Here is a 19,626-nt window from a genome sequence, read left to right as displayed (position 1 = left end):
AGTGACTTCTCAAATCCTCTTCTATTTCATTAAAAAATTCTGACATGCAGACTGAAACATGCACTTTTAATACCAGGAGCAGACTTCCATGGTGAACAGTAGTTTTACTACAGTGATCTAATGAGCAACTAGAGTGCTAACATTCAGAATTCATGGCAAATGTGTGACATATCTGAATACCTTCATGATGGAATCAAAGTAAAAAACTGAAAGCATTTCCGACTGAGGAGACTGCAGTACATGAGGAAATTAGGAAACTTCATAACAAATAAATCTCCCAAGATGGCCACCGGAGACAAAAGAGCCCAAATGTAGCCCAAAATCACCCAGATATAGCCCAAATATAGCCCAATGACAGAAGTGTGCAAAACACTTAATATTTTGTGTTTTTGCAGTGTTATATAGTGCAGACTTGTCAGGTATTGGAGTGCTTTACATGAGCATTGGTTACATCACACAAGAACAAATTAATTTTGGTTGTAGACATGGGGAGACTAAGTGATTTGACCAGAATCACAGAATGTCGAGCTGAAGCAGAAACTTCAACCTGGTTCCCCAGTTGCAAAGTCTGCAGTTCTGGAAGTAACACCACATCCTCTCCCCTAAGTGCAACATTTAATCAAGTTGTCAACTAGATAAAAAAACATAAAGATAACAAATAATTTAAAAGTGCTTTGTCGCTATTTGAAAACTCAGAAAATATGTCCTTATTTTAGTCTTTTAGAGCACTAACCATAATTTTGATGCCAATAAGACCCTCTCATATATGTAATTTCTAAAGGAATGCTCTAGGTATTACAGTTTTGATTACATCAAGATGATGTCAGGCGTTCCACACTTTTGTAATAAATATAGAATGTTAGCAATCTAGTTGTTCATTAGGATACTGTTGAGAGGCAGAGGCCAGGGGCACGGACTCTGAAAATTGAAGGCAGGTAGGAGGGTGCAAAGGCAACAATTTAACCACACTGAGCAGGCAGGAAGGGCCGTGGAAGAACAACAGACTATGGAGGGCAGTGGAAAGGGGGGCAGGGGCAACAAACCAACAATACAGGACTTGCAAGAGAGGCTGTTGGAGGGAAGATCTATTACGGGTCAAGGAAGCTAGGGGCGGTCCCCAGAGCCCCGGGAGCCACCACAGAACTGAGCAGGAGAGTGAGTCAGGGACAAAAGGGGCACCTTAATTTGAGCCGGGGTGCCTAGGAACGCTTGCTCCAAAAATGAAGAAAACAGACATATGAGACATGGAATTGGAGGCAGAATACAATGGCAGTTTAATGAGAAGATGCAACTTCAAAGAAACCGCAGAATAGAGACATAAAGTACAAAATACAGAATCCAGATAATCATACAGCTGTCATGATATTCTCTGTATCTCAATTAATGGACTGACAGAGAGAGAGAGAAAACACATCTATAAATGCATCATGAGAAACAAGTTACACCAAGGAAAATGTTACCTAGGGACACTCACATTTACTCTTAGAGCAAGCATTCCTGCAATTACAATACAACATCTTTTAAATGCAAAAGTAAAGAGAACAATGGTTAAACATAACATGACATTTCATATAGGTAAAATAGAATAAGATACTTCAAGCAAAGCAGAGCAAGACATTTTAAGCAAAGGAAGACAAGAGCTCCCAGTTCTTGGGGAAAACCTGCACAGCCTGTTAACCTACATACAGACGGCGAGGTTGTCCGTCGATATCTGTGGGTGCTCCCTTTTTATATCATTTTGTGGGCTCCTTTGCACGCTACATCTACCTACGTATGCTACCCAAAAGCTTCGTCTGCAGATTTTACCAGACATTTCGTCATTTACCCACTTAATGCTGACAATGGACTGGGTGAAAAGGTCAGTCTCTCAGGCCAATCGCTTATCGTAAGTTCCATAGAGCAAGCAGAAAATAATGGGTATTGTACAGGAATTCAATATATTCATGTATAAAATCTCCTCAGTTCTCCTAACTTGACGCTCTGCGGTTGCCACTTCCTTAAAAGCGGGAAACCTGCCCAGGAAGCAAGTACCAGTCCAGGATGCAGCCTACTGTATGTCGACAGCTTCAGGGGGATGTTGAACTTTGATACGGAGCACTCGGGTAGGGTGGGGGCTACTAGTTTGGAGCAGAAGGCCTCGCAGACCTGCCTTCAGACTGCTATACACTAAAATTGCAGAGCTATGGTCAATTTAACAAAGAGGCCTACATATTGAACAGAAGGGCCTACACAGGGGTTTTATGCTGGCTGAGTGGTAAGGATGTCTCAGGATAATTATATAGCAACACAGGACCCGCTGGTCAATTTAATACGGCCTACAAATGCGGCTGGCAGGGCAAGGACAAGGGTCTCATACTTCAGGTGTGGACAGAACGGGCCAGGGGCCCCCTGTGATACAAAATCTACCCTCCTTCAAGGCTGTGGCAATGTAATAGACCATTGTGGGCAGAAGGAAGAGGCAATGGTAGTACAACCATACATGCCAACAGACCCGATTCAGCCAGGAAACGTCCAATGTTTTTAAGCTTAAATGGGCTTTATTTGATCTGTCTCCTGTCTACATTATCCTCTTTTTCAATGTAACTCAAAGGGGAAAATCAATACCCCAGTTTTTTTTCAAAATCTCCCTCTTACCAAGTTCAAAATGTTCGCAAGTATGGTACATTGGATCATGGAAGGAAATGGGATAGGGACATGGACTTGGATAACAGAGGACAGGAGAGACATGGAGAGGTGCACCAAACTGACCCTGCAGGGCAGGCATCAGGGTTTGCAGCAGCACAATACACCACACAGGGCATGCAGGACGGGAGTGCAGCACAACAATCCATAGAAAGCAAGAGGGAGGGGACAGGACCATGCACATGGACAACAGAGAACAGAGGGGCAAGAGGCAATGGTAGCTAGCTGACCATAATGGACAGACAGGAGAGAAGGCTGCAGCATAACAGACCATAAAGGGCAGGAGGGACGGATCAGGGGCATTACAATGGAACAGACAAGCCAGGAGGGAGGGAGTAGGGGTCTGCACATGTAAACAGAGGGCTGGGAGCAAGGGGGCAGGGCAGGAGCAGCAAGATGGCCATGGAGGTCAGGCAGGATGGGCACTAGAAGCAAGACACAACATGAAGAGCAACAGTGAGACTGTGATGGCATACACACAGACCATGGAGGGAAGGTGGGAGGGGGTCAGGGGCAGCTAACTGACCACACAGGGAAGGTGGGAGGGGCCATGGCAGCACAGAAGACCATGCATGGCAAGTGGGAGGGTTAGTGGCAGCACAATGGCTATGATGGGCAAGAAGGAGGGTGCAGGGGCATGCACAAAGGACGATGGAGGATAGAAGGGAGGGTCAGGACCTGTGCACAGACCAGAAAGTTCAGGGGAAGGGGCCTCACAACAGACCACATGGGGCAGGCAGGAGGAGTAGTTGCAGCACAACAGACCAGGGAGGGCAGAAGGGTGTGGCAGTACAATGGACCATGTAGGACAGGAGGAAGAGGATAGAGGCATGGCATGTGGACAGGCAGGGTGGAGGTGGCAGGGACAGGTTACAGTCATCTGACAATGCTAGGCAGGTGGGAGGGGAGTGGCAGCTCAACAGAACACTCAGAGTAGATAGGAGTGGCAGGTCCATGGGACATGGTGGGCAAAAAGGATGGAGCAGGGGCATGCACAAAGACATCGGAGGGCAGGGGGAAGGAGAATAGGGGCAGCAAGCTAAGCACAGAGTTTAAGCAGGAGGTCAATGACGGGGCATAGAATTGGGCAATGGAGGGCAGGAGGAGTGGACTGGTACATCATACTAAATTGAGGGCAGTGGCAGCACATCAGACCATGCATGGCAGGAGGGAGGAGGCTAGTCCATGGATTCACACAACAGAGGATAGGGAGGAGGGGGATGGGGCAGCAAGCTAACTGTTCAGAGAAGGCGGGTATTAGAAACTTTATTGTTTTTAAAACATTTTGTCTGTGCAAACTACTTAAAATATGAACAAGTATGCAGCATAATCTCACTTTTATTCAGGAAGAAGAAGACGTTAGTGACTGTGACTCCGGGCTCACTTGGCAAAAACACCCCCTGACCCTCCACCCCCTATCGCAAAATGTAATGCCCGTGAAAAGGGTAGGTGAACACAGTGTTATATAGAACATAGTCCTGAGAGCACGATTGAAAATGAAAACTAGATATAGTGTATGGTATAAACTATGCACCAAAAAGTGTGATATAAGATGAACCAGGCGTGAAATATAATATGCAATACATTGTGCGCAATGACAGATTCATTGGAGAGCGCGAGATAGCACAGGCACTAGCGCGTGCTATGCGATATGCGCCTTGGAGTGTAATATGCACAGGGCAGTATTGTGTAACCTAACTAGTCTCTAAAGTTGTAATATAAAATATGTGCTGGGGAGTGTAACGTTGCATATGCACTGTGACAAAGATATGGATCCCAAATTGTAATATGTATGGCATAGCACTGTGCGTTATAACATAGGCATCGAGGAAGGCACGTTAGATGGGGCAATATAACCCGTGCGAAGACAAGTGTGGCATGACATTTTCACGGGGTGGTGTTACAGTGCACATGGGCTAGAGAGTGTCATAGCATATGCACTAGCTAGTGGAATACAATACAGAGGTGTGTGGCACTCGGCAGGCAATGGTGGGTGTAACACAGCATTGGGCTCTGTCAGGAGCGCGCTGTGACTCGCAAGTGATGTTCGTCCCCTTTCCAGAGAGTAAAATAAAAAGTATTACACATCCGGCAGTGGATGTGTGTTTTATTAACTGTGAGGGGGGTTTCTTGCATAGTTTTGGTCGAATTTTTGTCGAATCCCCTTTGAATGGCTTGGTGTGCATGTGTATTAAATGTGCCCGTCAATAGCTACCCATGTTTGTATAAATAAACGACAAGGGTGTCTACCGGGATTAGGCACGGTAGAGCATCAGACATGTCAGAGCTTCACTAGTGGTGTAAATACATTCCACGTGGATTAATTGCATGCATAGTCGCCTTTTAATGAATATCACGCAAATCGTCATGGTGATAGGTACGTACGGTTTGTCCAGCATGTCCTAGGTGTGTCTATAAATATATATTTTTTAAAAATAATAAAAAACAGTGGCCGGCCCTGGGGATTGGGGTCAAAAAAATATAATTAGGAGACAGGCCCTGGGGGATGGGGTCATCCGGGCCAATAAATTAGAATAAGAAGGGGAACCACACAGCCCCCCTTCTTAAAAAAATAAAATAAATAAAAGACTGGCATCGTGCCGGAGGCCATGCCCCCTCCATGCAGCACTCTGAAAACGCGCCCCCAACAGGCATCACCAGTATGCGCCAGGGAGCTGCGCTGCAGACAGGTGATCTGAGGCCAAGCCCCTTTTTACACCTCTCTGCAACGCAGCTCTGTGGCGCTTACTGGAGGTACCTAGTGGTCTAGTGTGACCCTAGGGACCCTTAGGATTCCAGGGGACTTAATCTCTCAACTTAGAACAGCCACAGGGAGCGTTTACACAGTGGTGAAGGGAGGGGACGGGGCCTGATGTGACGTGTGCAAACACGCACCATGGCACGTTTTAAATTGGGGATATAATTTCCCTTCAATACTGAGGGCCCCTGGGGGCTAACTAGCCCACCAAGTGCTTCCAGTAAGCGCCACTGAGCTGCATTGCAGAGAGGTGGTCCAGGCCGTGCCACTTTTTACACCTCTCTGCAACGCAGCTCTGTGGCACTTACTGGAGGTACCTAGTGGGCTAGTTGGACCCTAGGGACCCTCAGGACTCAAATGAACTTAATCTCCTAACTAAAAACGGACACTGGGCGTGTTTACACAATGGTGAAAGGAGGGGACGGGGCCTGAGTTAACGTGTGCAAAAACGCCCTGTGGCCTGTTTTAAGAGGTAGTTTTAATCCCCATGCCCTATTATATACTAGGGGCTTATAGAGGAGGTGCGGCTAATCACAGGGGGACCCCAACGCATAATGTTCCCTAGTGTATGTAGGTGTTTTCACTGTATTCTAAGTGTCTTTTAACATAGCACTGGCTCTAGGACTGGTTAGTCAGACTCAGTTACCACCAGTATCCGTCTGAAAAAGTTGAGGGTACAGGATGATTTTGCAACAAGGCTTCTTTCTGCTCTTCTTTTTGTTCTTTCTGCACGTTATCCTTCTTCCTGCACTTATCTTCGTATTTGAGGACTTCTGTTGCTTCTTTCTGCACTTCTTTTGTTTCTTTCTGTGCATTTTTTCTTCTTTCTTCACATGTCCTATCTCTGTAGGCATAGTTAGAAATTAGCATTTAAAAAACCTTTGAAATTAACAGAAAAAACCATAGGTTTCAGGCACGTTATAGTTAGGAATTAGCATTTAAAAAACCTCAGAAATTCACTGAAAAAACCATAGGTTTCAGGGGTGTTATAGTTAGCTGGACTTTTCACTTGTACAAAACCATTGAAATTCCCCCGTTATAGTTAGTTCAGCTAACTATAACTCGCGCGCCCGCAATGCACTGCTGATGACGTCACATATTACATCACTCATGACATGGTCAGTGACATCACTCATGACATCACTGATGACATCTCAAATGACATCACTGATGACATCACTGATGACATCATCTTTGTGATAGAGTGGCAGACCTCCTCTCACCCTAATATAACCTTTGATACACACATTCAAAAATAGAGACTAAAATTTTCAAAACAATGGACATACCAATACCAGTTACAACAACCTCTTCAGTAATTCTAAGATCCACATACACATCCACTCATTCACCAACAGTCCAATACAGTCACTCATACATGTACTCACTCATCATATGTACTCATACACCTATACATCCTGTTACACAATGCCACTCATCCATAGAGTTACTCACACACATAGTCACTCATGCTAATAAAGAATCAAACATACATTTACTTGCATATACAGTTATACACACACCACCACACTTACTTCTACGGAAACTTACACATACTTAGTCTTTTAAACAATCACTTATAGAAACACATACTTATTCATACAGGAACTCTTTCAATCTCTCACTCTCACATATACTCACATATATACACCAATAGTCACATATACTAGTTTAAAACATATGTAGTTACTCATAAAGACACTATTGAGACAGTCATTCACTCACTAACACACCCATACACACACTCATCCACCCATACAGTCCTGCACACATACTGTGTTCAACACATACAAACAGTGAGTCACTCATTCATGCACCTATGCACTACGTAATACCCCCACCGAACCATGCAGACACTCAGACTGATACTCAAAAAACCAACTAATAACCTATATAGACACCCATGTAGCTACTCACCAACCCATGCAGCCACTTATACACAAAGTGAGAGACTGATACAGATATTTACATATTTAAACATTACTCACTAAGCCATGTATTCACTATGATACACTTAATCAGTCAGTTACACAATCAATTTTTCAAAAACAAATCATCCATTTAGACACTTATATACCCATTTATTCTTCCATCGACCTTGAGATATACATATATAAAACATATTTAATTTTCAGAATAACACACATTCACTGGATGATGTCATCAGTGATGTCATCAGTGATGTCATTTGAGATGTCATCAGTGATGTCATGAGTGATGTCACTGACCATGTCATGAGTGATGTAATATGTGACGTCATCAGCAGTGCATTGCGGGCGCGCGAGTTATAGTTAGCTGAACTAACTATAACGGGGGAATTTCAATGGTTTTGTACAAGTGAAAAGTCCAGCTAACTATAACACCCCTGAAACCTATGGTTTTTTCAGTGAATATATATATATATATAATGCAAGTCATTTGACCGATGACCACAGATGAATTGCAATTCATCCAGCGACAGACGAGGGGTACACTTGGGAACGTACCATCTACGAGTGGCAGCATAAGTGAAGGATTGTTGGAGTACGGCAGGATGCATGAGGGTGGCAGGAGCCGACATCCGAAGGGAACATCAGGCGAAGATTTTTGATCGGACACCGAGGTCCGTTGATTGATTGATGCTATGGAGGATATCGATACTTCATTGTCATGCTTGAGCGACCGCTGCTTTCGGATTGGCTAGAGAACAGCCAAACAGATAGCCAAACAATTTAAATGCACTTGGTGCGGTGTACAGCGAATCTTTGTTGGTGCCGCACTGAGGAAGGTGTTGAGCTGAAACGCGTATGCGGCAATAACATTTTATTGACTACCCTGTAAGTGCTCCAGGCGTTCTTATGAGAGGTAGTGTAACCAGCGGATCCTATACCCACTTGTCGGATGCACCCGTCGTGAGTTTGGAGCCCCGGTGGAGTTCGCAAACACACACACACACACACACACACACACACACATATACATACATATATATATATATATATATATATATATATAAATATACATAAATATATATATATATATATATATATACACACACACACACACACACACACATACACACACCCTCATATATATATATATATATATATATACCACTCATCTAAACATCTCCAGTTGAAGACGCACTAGAAAAGCAGACAAATTCTACTGATTCTTTATTTGAAAGAAAACCGGCAGTTTCATTCAGATGCTTTTCAGTGCCTTCGGCATTTCAGAGCAACAGCTCCTTGGTCACAGGCTTCATGATACTGCGCAGGATAGGTAGAAAGGCACTCTCCTTTGCATTTCCTTTATTCAATTAGTTCTCACTGGGCCTCACAGGTGAGTTCAACTTAGTGTTGGAGGGCTTTTAAAACAAATGAACATCATGCTACAGCGCAGAAACCTACTAAAGGTTAGGAAATTCATGAAAATGCACTACTAATCACAACATGCAACACTAAATACAGAACCAACAGAGTACATGGAAAGAGATAACTGTCGGTGTACAAGAGATGAATGAGAGCGGGGCGCATTGAGAGACTTTGATGGAGAGGAGTACGAGAGATGGAGCAGAAGCCAAGATAGTACTTGAAATACAGACATAGGTGCATTAGGAGGGTGTATACATGTTAACACACCTAAAGCAGGTTGTGATAATCCCGATTTTAACAGAAAAGAGCTGCTTTGGTCTGACAAAACACATTAGAAAACAGTAACTACCCTCGAAAGAGGCCTGTATGCTCAGCGAAGGAATGGAAAATCAGCACAGAAGGTTGATTTAACAAAAGCAGGAAATGGCTCAGAAATGAGTGTGTGAGATACATGAATACATTAAAAAATAATTAAGGCAAGACGTTGTCACAGCACCAGCGGGAAGATGAATGACATTTTCTCAGAATGTTAACGCAGCAGGTTTGACCTGTTGAAATTTATCAAAGGAAAACTGTTGGGGTGCGGTGGTAGAAGCCAAACTCCTAATTGTGAAATGTGTGATAAAAATGCGAGTAACCAGTCCACCCACAATGAGGGGTCATGCAAACAAATGATTCTCTCCATGATTCTCTACTGTAACGTGGAATGCAATGAAAACAACCTCTAACAGTTGACCTCAATCTTTGGATGCACAACAAATGTAAGGAGATAAGAACAGGATTTACAGCCCTGTTTACAGAAACGGACTTCAGTCTTGGAGCAACCTTAAACATCTAGCGCCCCTGTCAAATGCTCTTCGAGTAGGGGAAATGTAGTCCCTAAACAGATGCTACAATGGGACAAGTGGAAGGGTACAAGTACTGGGGCATAGCTATGCGAGTGTGAAAACTGACAAAAAGGTGGGACAAATAGGAAAGATTGACCACTAGCAAGCAAGGAGTTTTAAAGGACATTGAAACAAGCACATTAAAGCAGTAGGCAGGCTTTAAGCCTACAAAGGGAATCCAACAGGTTCATCCTAAAAAGGGAAGCAATCTAGTTGAACGAAATCCAGGCGCAAACTTAAAGATCTCTGCTTAGTGAAGACATACCATTTTCAATTTTAGTTTTCGGATGAGGCCCACTGAATGCCAGAAATTTATTTGGAACAATCCAGTTAAAGTCGCCATTTTCTGCTTTCTGGAAAAATTAAAAGGGTATGTTAGAATGTGAGTCATGTACCAGTTTAATACATATTTTAAAATACTCTGTGCAATAGCCTAAATTGATCATGGAAAAGGTAGGCTACTCATGAGGGAAGTATTACTGCCAAAAAAGGCTCTACTGTTTACAGTACTTCAGGTAGCCTAAAGAGCTTCATGATCTGCTCTGCCTGCCACTCCCTCAACTTACATCAATTTAACATGCTAAAATGAAGTAACATCCTTCCATGTTCAATCCCATCAATGTTTTCAATCACAACCAATTTTTTCAAGCTAGCCCAACCTAACTGTAGGTTAAAATAAGCAAGTGTAGTGTATCAGTATGTTAAGTAAACAAAAAAAACTACCAACCTCATAGTGTTCGTATTCTTCCACATCGAATTCTGAGAAGTTAAGGAAATCGTACTGCACAGCCTACAAGACAAGACAATACTATTATATTTTCAATTCATACAACAAAAGCCATTGCAGGACATCAAAAAGAGAAACTAAACAAAGCAGGTACATGTATTTTATCACCCTCCAGTAAAACCAACATTCAATTCTAGATAAAACACTCACAATTAGACTACAAGGGTTGCGCAAATACATTTAACAAGTACAATTCAATCTCCTGCCACTAATATTATCTTTTATTTAAATTACTCTGCATTTCTATTTCTAGCTATTTCTTTCCTTTATGGCCAATGCAAAATTAACTCTGTTACACAATTCAGAATTTTATATCCACGTTAGAGACCTGGCTCTGCCGGTTCAATGCTCATACCCAAATGCTGCTGTACCACATCCCCTGGCCCATTCTGGAGCCACTAGTATGATGTGGGCCCAGTGGTACCTGATCATTTAAAAATATTTGGGCAGGAGGCAGAGGCAGGAAGGCATACAGGAGTCCCAGGTGCTATTCCAGTCAGAACGTATCACCAAGCATCTCAAAACAAAAAATATTTGCCACTACGCGGTCAACTGTGGCAAAAACATCTAGCCAGTGTCTTTCCCACTGCTGAAAGATGTCCTGCACCGATAAAGGAAATCACCACCATTTCTAGGATACAATATCATCTGCTGAACTCATCTGTTCTGCCATTTAATGACCCTGTGAGGTGGTTCACAATTGGAAAGGACTCCCCAACCAACTCCAGAGATGCAGAGCAACGTGGTACAGATCCCAGGACTCCACTCTCCCCCTCTTGGTGCAATACAACATGGTTGTGTTGCCTGTGAGAATCTATACCAGCCTCCCTTTAAAGGCCTTCAAGGAAAAGCTAATGATTCATAACACCAGTAAGCTGATACGGAGCCAGGCTTTCAGAGACCAGAATTTCCCGATCTCCAGCTCTCCTAAATGACATCCCCATCCCAGCACTGATGAGTGTCACCACCGTCCGCTCTGGTAAGGAAGAGAGAAGGCCTGCCACTGGTCCACCTGCGGTTGAGTAGCCCAGACTGCAGATTATGAGCAGTGTTTGAGATCTGAATTGCCTGCAACAGCTTTCCTTGGTGCTGGGCCCACTGGAAATTTAGACACTATTCCCAGGCCCACATAAGACACCTGGCATAGTCTACAATGAGGATGGAGGAAGCTAAAAGGCCAAGAAGCATAAGAACCACTCTCCCCAAGACCATGGCTAAAATATTAGTGTAGGAAGCTTGCTCTTTATATGATATATCAGAATGAGACATATTGTGCAAAGAGTCCTGGGGTTCCCTTATGAGTGGACAGGGGCTTGCTCTAGCAACCCCAAGGTGCTCTTCTAGGGCGTAGTGTGGTCAGGCAGCCATAGGCTTATTAGACAGGAGTGCAAGACATCAGCAAATACACACAATAATCAATAGATGACTCAATAACGAGGTCCACACCAATTCATAAAAATAACTAGTATCTTTAAGTTTAGGCACAAGAATAAATTCCCTCAGGTAAGTACATTTTTCAAGAGAAATTTCAAGTGCAATTTTCGGCGGCTGCTATGTTATCCTATGGGAGGAAAAGCAAGTGCGACATTCAGGTACAGTACAGCAACTTATAGGACCAGTCTCCAGGAGTTAAGGTGAGTGGTGGGCAAGGTCCAAGGTAGCAGCAGTAGAACACCACCAGCACCACTAGGGCAGCTGGGTACAGAGGGGCAAAATAGCGTTGGGTGTTCCAATGCTACTCTCTGGTCATTGTGAAAAGAGGCGGCAGGCTTTGACTGGGTGACCAGTCTGGCTGAACCAACTGGGGGGCTCGGGTCTCATGATCCTCTGGCACGGTGGGACACCTCTGGTTCTCTTCTCCACAGCCTGGGGGCATCGGTTGCAAAGGTGTCCTAAGGCGATGAATTTTTCTTGCCTGGGAGCATTTGCAGTAGAGGGGGGCTTGCATGCAGAGGCTGAAGGCGATGTCTGAGAGTTCACTGGGGGCGAAACCATGGTGGACTCAGACTCTGGAGGACCACAGTGACACCATTGGCTCACTTCAACTCTGGTTTGGAGCGACGGGTGCAGTGGTGTCTTCAAGCATCAGGTTTCTGCTGTCACAAAGTCCTTTAAGGAGTCTTTGGATGACTGCAGGTCCGTTACTTCTCGGGAGGTTTTGATTCCTAGGTGAAGCGCCAGCAGGTTCTCCCAGGCTTTGGGGACTCAGCAGCTGCAGGACAAGTCATCTTTTGGCACAACTGTCAAAGTAAGGGGCTAGAGAGGTGTGCATGTGCAAGTCAACAGGCAGGCCGGCAGGGTCTTGGTGCCAAGTCAGTTGTTGGGTCTTCTGTTCTTGCCGTTGAGACTTTCCACATCTGTCTTCTTTCAAGTCAGCAGGATCTGATTTTCTGGTGCCAGGGGCTCCCCTTAATACTGAATTTGGGGGTGGTAGGGGAGTGTAGGGTAGTAGCCAATGGGCTACTTACCCTTGGGGTCACTATGTACCCTATATGACCACTTATGTGTGAAGGGGCATAACCCTGTCCTGGAGTTCCTCAGTTTGCCACCTCAAAGATGGCTACTTCTGAAAAGTTGTGTCTACTTCAGAGTAGGCCACCTTAGGTGTTTCCACCCCCAGGCTAGTATCACCCCTACCTGACTAGCTAATTTTCCTGCCTGTCCAGGTGCCAATGGGCTCTGGGCAAAGTGGGTCGACATCCTCGCCTGTGAGGGGAGCCAGACTTGCATTTCAAAAGTGGTAGCTTGTTTGAAGCACCCCTGCCTTGGAATAATAAATCAGCAGGTCATCCTGTGGGAGGGGGTGTAAGCACCCTTTCCTGAGCAAGCTTTGTTTCTGACCTCCTAGGAGCAGAGGCTCTCACCCCTGGGGTCAAAGGTTCTTCTCCAGTGGCATGCTGGCAGAAACCAGTTAGCCAACACACCAAGAACTGGTAGGTTTTCAGGGGCCACCTCTAATGTCTCCTGTGGGTGAATGTATCAATAAATCAAAGACTGCAATAAGTGTGAGTTTATTAATACAAGAGGTTTGACAGCGAACATTCCAATCTTTAGTGAAGCCATCATGTAGCTGGGCAACTCATTTTCACCTGCTTGTTAGCACATGTTCTAAAATGGCTTTCTTGTTTACTTGCACTGGCAGTAATGGAAATGACCAGCACAGGGGCATATCTGCTCGTGCAGGTATGCCCTCACATGTAATATTAAGCACCCTGCCTTAGGGTTGTGAGGCCTGCTGTAGGAGTGACTTACAAATACTACATGCAGTGTCAGGGGACAAGGCACACACAGATGTCATGTCAATGTCTGCACCAAAACACGCAACTTGGAAAGGCAGTCTTGCATGTGTTTGGTGAGGGGTTGCTTAGGGTGGCACAGTTTGTGGTGCAGCCCTTACGGACCCTCCTTAGTACCTCAGGCACTAGGGACCAGGGGTACCATTTACGAGGGACTTACAGAGAGTGCTAAAGGTATTGCCAATTGGGGAAACAATTGTACAGTCTTTGGGAAAGAGATCTGCCATTGGGGACTTGGTTAGCAGGATCCCAGTGCACTTCCAGTTGAAATCACATCAAATACTAGGCAAAAAGTGGAGGTGACCATGTCAAAAAAGGGCACTTCCTACTATTAAGATCAAAGCTTGAATTTCCTGGATCTGTTGCAATGAAGAGGAAGCCTTGAGAAGGCCCTGAACCTTGTACTATACAAGACCGCCCAAGTGAAAGGAAGCATTTGCAAAGGAGCCAAGTGTGACATTGGTTAATTGACCGTGAACCCACCAACTATGCCAGGCTGTTCACTGTTGTCTTGACGTGGTATACAAAGGACTGTGGAGAGCCTGCCTTTAACAATCAGCTATCAAGATAGGAAAAAACTGCTAACCATAACCATCGCAGATGGTAGTTATCCACACCCCATCACTTTCATGAACTCCTGAGAGGTACTGAGGAGGCTAAATAGCGGCATGGCAAACTGAAAACACTCTTGGCCTATCTTGAACCACATGTAACGTGTGGGACTGCAGGACTGGTATATGAATATATTCATCCTGTAGGTCCAAAACACAATCGAGTCGCTTGGGTCCAACGCAGACTGGAACTGAGCCAGCTTGAACATTTTGAATTTGTCCTTAAGGAGAAAATCATTTAGTTAACGAAGGTCTGAGATGTGCTGAAGGCCTCATCCTTCTTTGGCACATGGAAATAGTGAGAGTAGTAACCCTCCCTATTTCCTAGTTCAGACCATCCTCTATAGCTCTTTAGGAAAGTAAAACTTGCATCACTTGCAACTGCAAGGACATGTTGCCCCGAGATTCGCATTGATTGGGGTGGGGTGTGGTGATGGTGGCAGGGGGAGGGGGGAGGAAGATAGGATAAGACAGACATGCTAAAGAATTTGAAGCACCCATCTGTTAGGACTTGAAGGATAAGCACCCTGGGACAAATCGGTTGCTTCAAATGCAGCTTGGTGGTGGCTGCTGCAGGAAACGGAGACTGTGAGGACTATTGCCCATCTAGGCCTGCAAGTTGCCGGCCAGATTCAGGAGCCTGGCCTCGAAAGGACTGGGGTAATTGCAGCAGTGGTTGGGAAGACTTATGCTGCCTACACGCCTGCCTCCTAGAATAGCCCCGGAATTTCCTAAACTAATCAGAAGAAAACTGTTTGGAAGAGGTCAAAAGCCACAATGAGCGTGCCACCACTCTACTTTCTTTGAAACATTCCGAGGCAGAATTAGCTTTTTCTCCAACAGGCACAAGCTATCCAAAGGTATATCCACGAGAATCCTGTCAAGCAAATCCACGCATAGCAGCAGTAGAGCACTATACTGCTGCCAACTGCCCTTCCCACACAATCAGTAGCATCAACTCCAGAACGAATCATGTATTTAGCCACATCTTAACCATCCAGAATGGTTTAAGCCAGTGAGGCCCTAAAGTCTTCCTGGACAGCTGGCAAGACCTCGCTAACCTTGTCCCATGTTCAGCCGAATGAGCAGACTTCATTGGCTTATCTTAATGCTAGGATAGCTAATTAGAACATTTTTTTTCCAAAAGCCTCAATCCTCTTAGACTCCCTATTCGAGGGACTGGTGGGGAATGTACTACTGGTTGAAGCCTAAACAACCAGACCCCCTGCGGGAGGATTCAACACTTTGTCAGGGTAATAAGCGCTATATAAAGGTTTCATGGTGAAATCAGTCTCCAGGTGCCGGACTGTGACGTCTGTCCAGCTGCCTATTCACCGGTGAGAAAGAACAGGGGTTTGAGCCGGTACCCTTAAAAGTGTTAGTGAGGGCCTTGTTGAAAGAGAGCAAAGGCTCAGATGTGACTGGACCAGCACAAGCTATAAGATTTCCTGAATATCAGAGGGCAGATGTAGGTCCAAGTCTTCAGCAGCTCATCCAATTACCACTGCAATGGATGCATTCTTCCATTGGAGGTTAAAATGCTGAGTTCAAACCTGTATATGGGAAAGTATCAAGCCCACTAGCCTCTTGTAAGCCCTTGTAAAAATGGTCTAGTCATTATAATAAGGTGATAAATCATGCCTATCCCCATCATCTCTGGGTGGTAGCAAGCTTTAGTCAAATCGGAGCCACTAAGAATGGACCTCTGATGTAGTGTGTGCCATAGTAGAGGCATAGGAGGTGTCGGGCTGTAGGACAACCAACTGTGCCTTAATAATTTCATAGTGCAAATCAGGTCAGAATCGTGCTGAAGGTGGTACAGGGTCAGACATGGGAACCAGCACCGTATCTACCTCAGGCCCAAGAGGTGTCGGTATTGTCTTTGGCAAAGGGGGTAATCAAAGCAGGTCGTGGAGCCAGGGTGGAAGTGTGTACCAGGGTCAGTACAGAACCCATAACAGGGTTCAAGGGGTCAGACAGGACCAAGTATGGATATGTCCAGAGTAATCCAACTCACTGCCTCTGTGAATTCCTGGAGCCTGAAGGCGTGCCAGAGGTAGCTGAAAGTGCGCCAAATATCTGCAGCAAGTTCTCCTTAAACGTGTTGGTTTGTTGCGGAGTCGCGGATAGCCTGGAACATTCAGGGAAAACCGGGACCAAATTTGGAATCTGCTCCAAAACAGGAGATCTGGAAGGAGATTGACGAACATTGCAACACAGACACGCCTTTTTTTTGGATAGACATTGCCAGGATGGGGTTGAGTCCCACTTACCTTTCTTGTGCTTATGTATGGACTGAATTTCGACTTACCAGACGACTTGGATGGCAACAGAATCCTCAAGAGCAGGTTTTTGTCCTGTACTTGGGAGCGTACTTTTACAAGCCCTTAGAGTTGTTCTTGTGCTCTGTGGCATATAGCTTTGTTTCTTGGTCCAGGATCGCCTACGGGTACCCAAGATCACATTTGTTGCATTACTCTGAGTACTGTCCCAAGCCCAAACACCAAAGTAACACCTTGAGTAGTCCGTGTCCAGCATCTGTTTTCTACAGTTGCAGCATGGTTTGAAACCTGTAGTCTTAGGAGAGGACATCGTTCTGTAGCACACTGGATTTTCTATTTTAGGAGTCGCTGGAAGGCCCACGAAATTAGGAGCTCTGCTCCAGATACATGTTGGAAGATGTGGAAAGAAAAAACAAGTTACTTACCTTTGGTAACGATGTATCTGTAAGAGACATATGTAGTTATAGATTCCTTACCTTAGAATTACCCCCAGGCGTCAGACTGGATCCGGAGAAATCTTTTCGTAGCAGTACCCCTGCGTGTCGGTAGGTGGCGTCGGTCGACTCCCCGTCCGTCGTCGTTGTCACCGGGATGACATCGCAGTGTCTACTTTAATGCCGCCCCTGCACGCTGACGTCAGTTCTGACACGACTTTCCACGCCAGAAGCGCAGAGCCATGCAAGACACTGACCACCAGTGCACATAACTAGGGTCCAGTAAGGGAGTCCCTATCCCTAGAAGTCAGTTCGCAGAACGGGGAGGATGGGTGGGGCGGTAAGGAATCTATAACTACATAGGTCTCTTACAGATACATCGTTACCCAAGGTAAGTAACTTGTTTATCTGAAAGACCGTAGTTCTAGATTCCTTCCCTTAGAATAGATACCCCTGCAATGATGGGTCTACGAACTAAGTTCACACTCAGAAGTCCTGGAGAACAGAATGGACGAAAAGGCAGTCTCTCCAGACTCGGCTGTCCAGGCAGTTATGTTTCGTGAACATATGCAGGGATGCCTGGCAGATGTCAATCAACGGAACTCCACGTCCCAAAGCAGTAGTGGCTGCTGTCAGCCTGGTAGAGTGGGTGCGCAGTCCTACCGGAGGTTCCTTTTTTGCCAAAGAATAACAGACCTTAATGCACGAGACAACCCATCGAGAGATGGTACGTTTGTTCACTGCCTGACCTTTCTTGGCGCCCATATAACCCACGAAGAGTTGATCGTCTACCCGGTAGTTTTTAGTGCGGTCAAGGTAGAAGGACCGCGCACGTTTAGGGTCCAGACGGTGGAGTCTCTCCTCCTCTTTGGAAGGAGGCGGGGAGAAGGTGTGGAATCTGATGGTCTGGCCTGTGTGGAAAGAGACAACTACTTTGGGCAGAAAAAAAAGGTCTAGTACGAAGGACCACTTTGTCCAGATGGACAGCAAGAATGGGAGGTTTGGAAGAGACAGCCTGAAGCTCACTCATCCTGCATGCAGATGTGATAGCAAGCAGGAAAACAGCCTTAAAAGTAAGAGATGAAGAGGACAATCATGTAATGGCTCAAAGGGAGCACAAATAAGATAAGGGAGGACCAGATTCAAGTCCCACTGAGGCATTACGAAAGGAGAAGGAGAAAACAGATGAGTAATGCCCTCTGGAAAATCTGTTAACGATAGGGGACTTGAAAAGAGAAGGCTGATCAGGAAGGTGAAGAAAGGCGATCACAGTAAAGGCTGGGGCAGAAAGGGGATCTTTGCTGTGCACCATGCCACAAATTTGTTCCATCTACAGGCTCATACCTTTTTAGTGGAGGGACCCCTGGCTGCCAAGATGAAGTTACAGACTTCGGGAGGAAGGTCGAATGCGGTCAACTGTCGTTGCTCAATCTCCACACAAGGAGCTGGAGACTGGACAGGTTCGGGTGGAGAACCGTCCCCTGCTGTAGCGACAGAAGATCATCCCGAAGAAGCAGTCTGATCAGAGGATTGATGGCCATTCTCAAGAGCTCGGGTTACCAGACTCTTCGCGCCCAGTCTGGAGCCACAAGAATTACTTGGGCCCGGTCACGCTTGATTTTCTTCAGCACTATGGGTATAAGTGGTACAGGTGGAAACGTGTACAGGAGGACGTAATTCCACTCGCGACAAAAGGCGTTGCCGAGCTAGTGCTGCCTTGAAAACTCCAAAGCGCAGAACGGCTGACATTGCGCATTCTCTTCAGTGGCAAATCGATCTAATTAAGGCTCTCCCCACTGCTGAAAGAGACCTTGCACCTCCGCCGAGTGAAGACGCCATTCGTGATCCTTCATGCACGGGTGGCTGAGTTTGCCCGCCCCGACGTTCAAGGAACCCGCCAGGTGTTGATCCAACAGGGATATGCCCGGATGTTCCAGCCATGTCCAGAGACGAAGAGCTTCTTGACATAGAGTCCACGACCCAACACCACCCTGTTTGTTGCAGTACCACATGACAGTGGTGTTGTCCGTGAACACCTGCACTACTCTTCCTTTGACAGAAGGAAGGAATGCCTTCAGTGCAAGATGAATCTCCCAGAGCTTCAGAAGGTTGATGTGGAGCCCAGACTCTGCTGGAGACCAGAGACCCCTGATCTCCACCTCTCCCATGTGGTCGCCCCATCCCAGGAGTGACGCATCCGTCACCATTGTGAACTCTGGCAGGGAAGGGAGAGGAAACTGCAGGTGACCCAATGTTGGCTTGTTAGAAACCACTGCAAATAACTTGCAATCCCCTCCAAGATCTGGACAACGTTGGAAAGATTGCCTTGATGCTGCGCAAACTGGAACTTCAGGTTCCATTGCAGAGCCCGCATATCTATCTGGAATCAAGCTATCCTGGCTGAAGAGGGGTGAAACCCCGAAACCGGTCCTAGGATGCTTGGTTCCAGTCCAGACCTGGCTTGGCAGTTCGGGCTGGACTGTTCCCATGAGGCAGAGGGTCAAGACTGATTTGCATATGGGTGGGTTCAAACTGG

At 45.7% G+C, this 19,626-nt stretch overlaps 1 protein-coding gene across 17 annotated transcripts in view; it reads right to left on the bottom strand.

The window, feature by feature from the left end:
• CDC14B (cell division cycle 14B) overlaps window positions 1-19,626 on the bottom strand; it is a 609,243-nt gene that overhangs the window by 234,475 nt on the left and 355,142 nt on the right. For all 17 annotated transcript variants that reach the window (XR_014970356.1, XM_085632862.1, XM_085632855.1 and 14 more), the window contains exons 7-8: window positions 10,408-10,470; window positions 9,946-10,033 (exon numbers count right to left, since the gene is read on the bottom strand). Coding sequence is in view for 16 of the 17 variants with exons in the window: in XM_085632862.1 (XP_085488988.1) it covers window positions 9,946-10,033; window positions 10,408-10,470 (151 nt within the window). In the remaining variant the exon portion in view is untranslated. The remainder of the gene's footprint in view (window positions 1-9,945; window positions 10,034-10,407; window positions 10,471-19,626) is intronic.

Source organism: Triturus cristatus, chromosome 2_1 (genome assembly GCF_964204655.1).
Source record: "Triturus cristatus chromosome 2_1, aTriCri1.1, whole genome shotgun sequence".
Lineage (NCBI taxonomy): Eukaryota > Metazoa > Chordata > Amphibia > Caudata > Salamandridae > Triturus > Triturus cristatus.
Note: the sequence above shows the minus strand (reverse complement) of the source record. Positions and strands in the feature narration are given on the sequence as shown.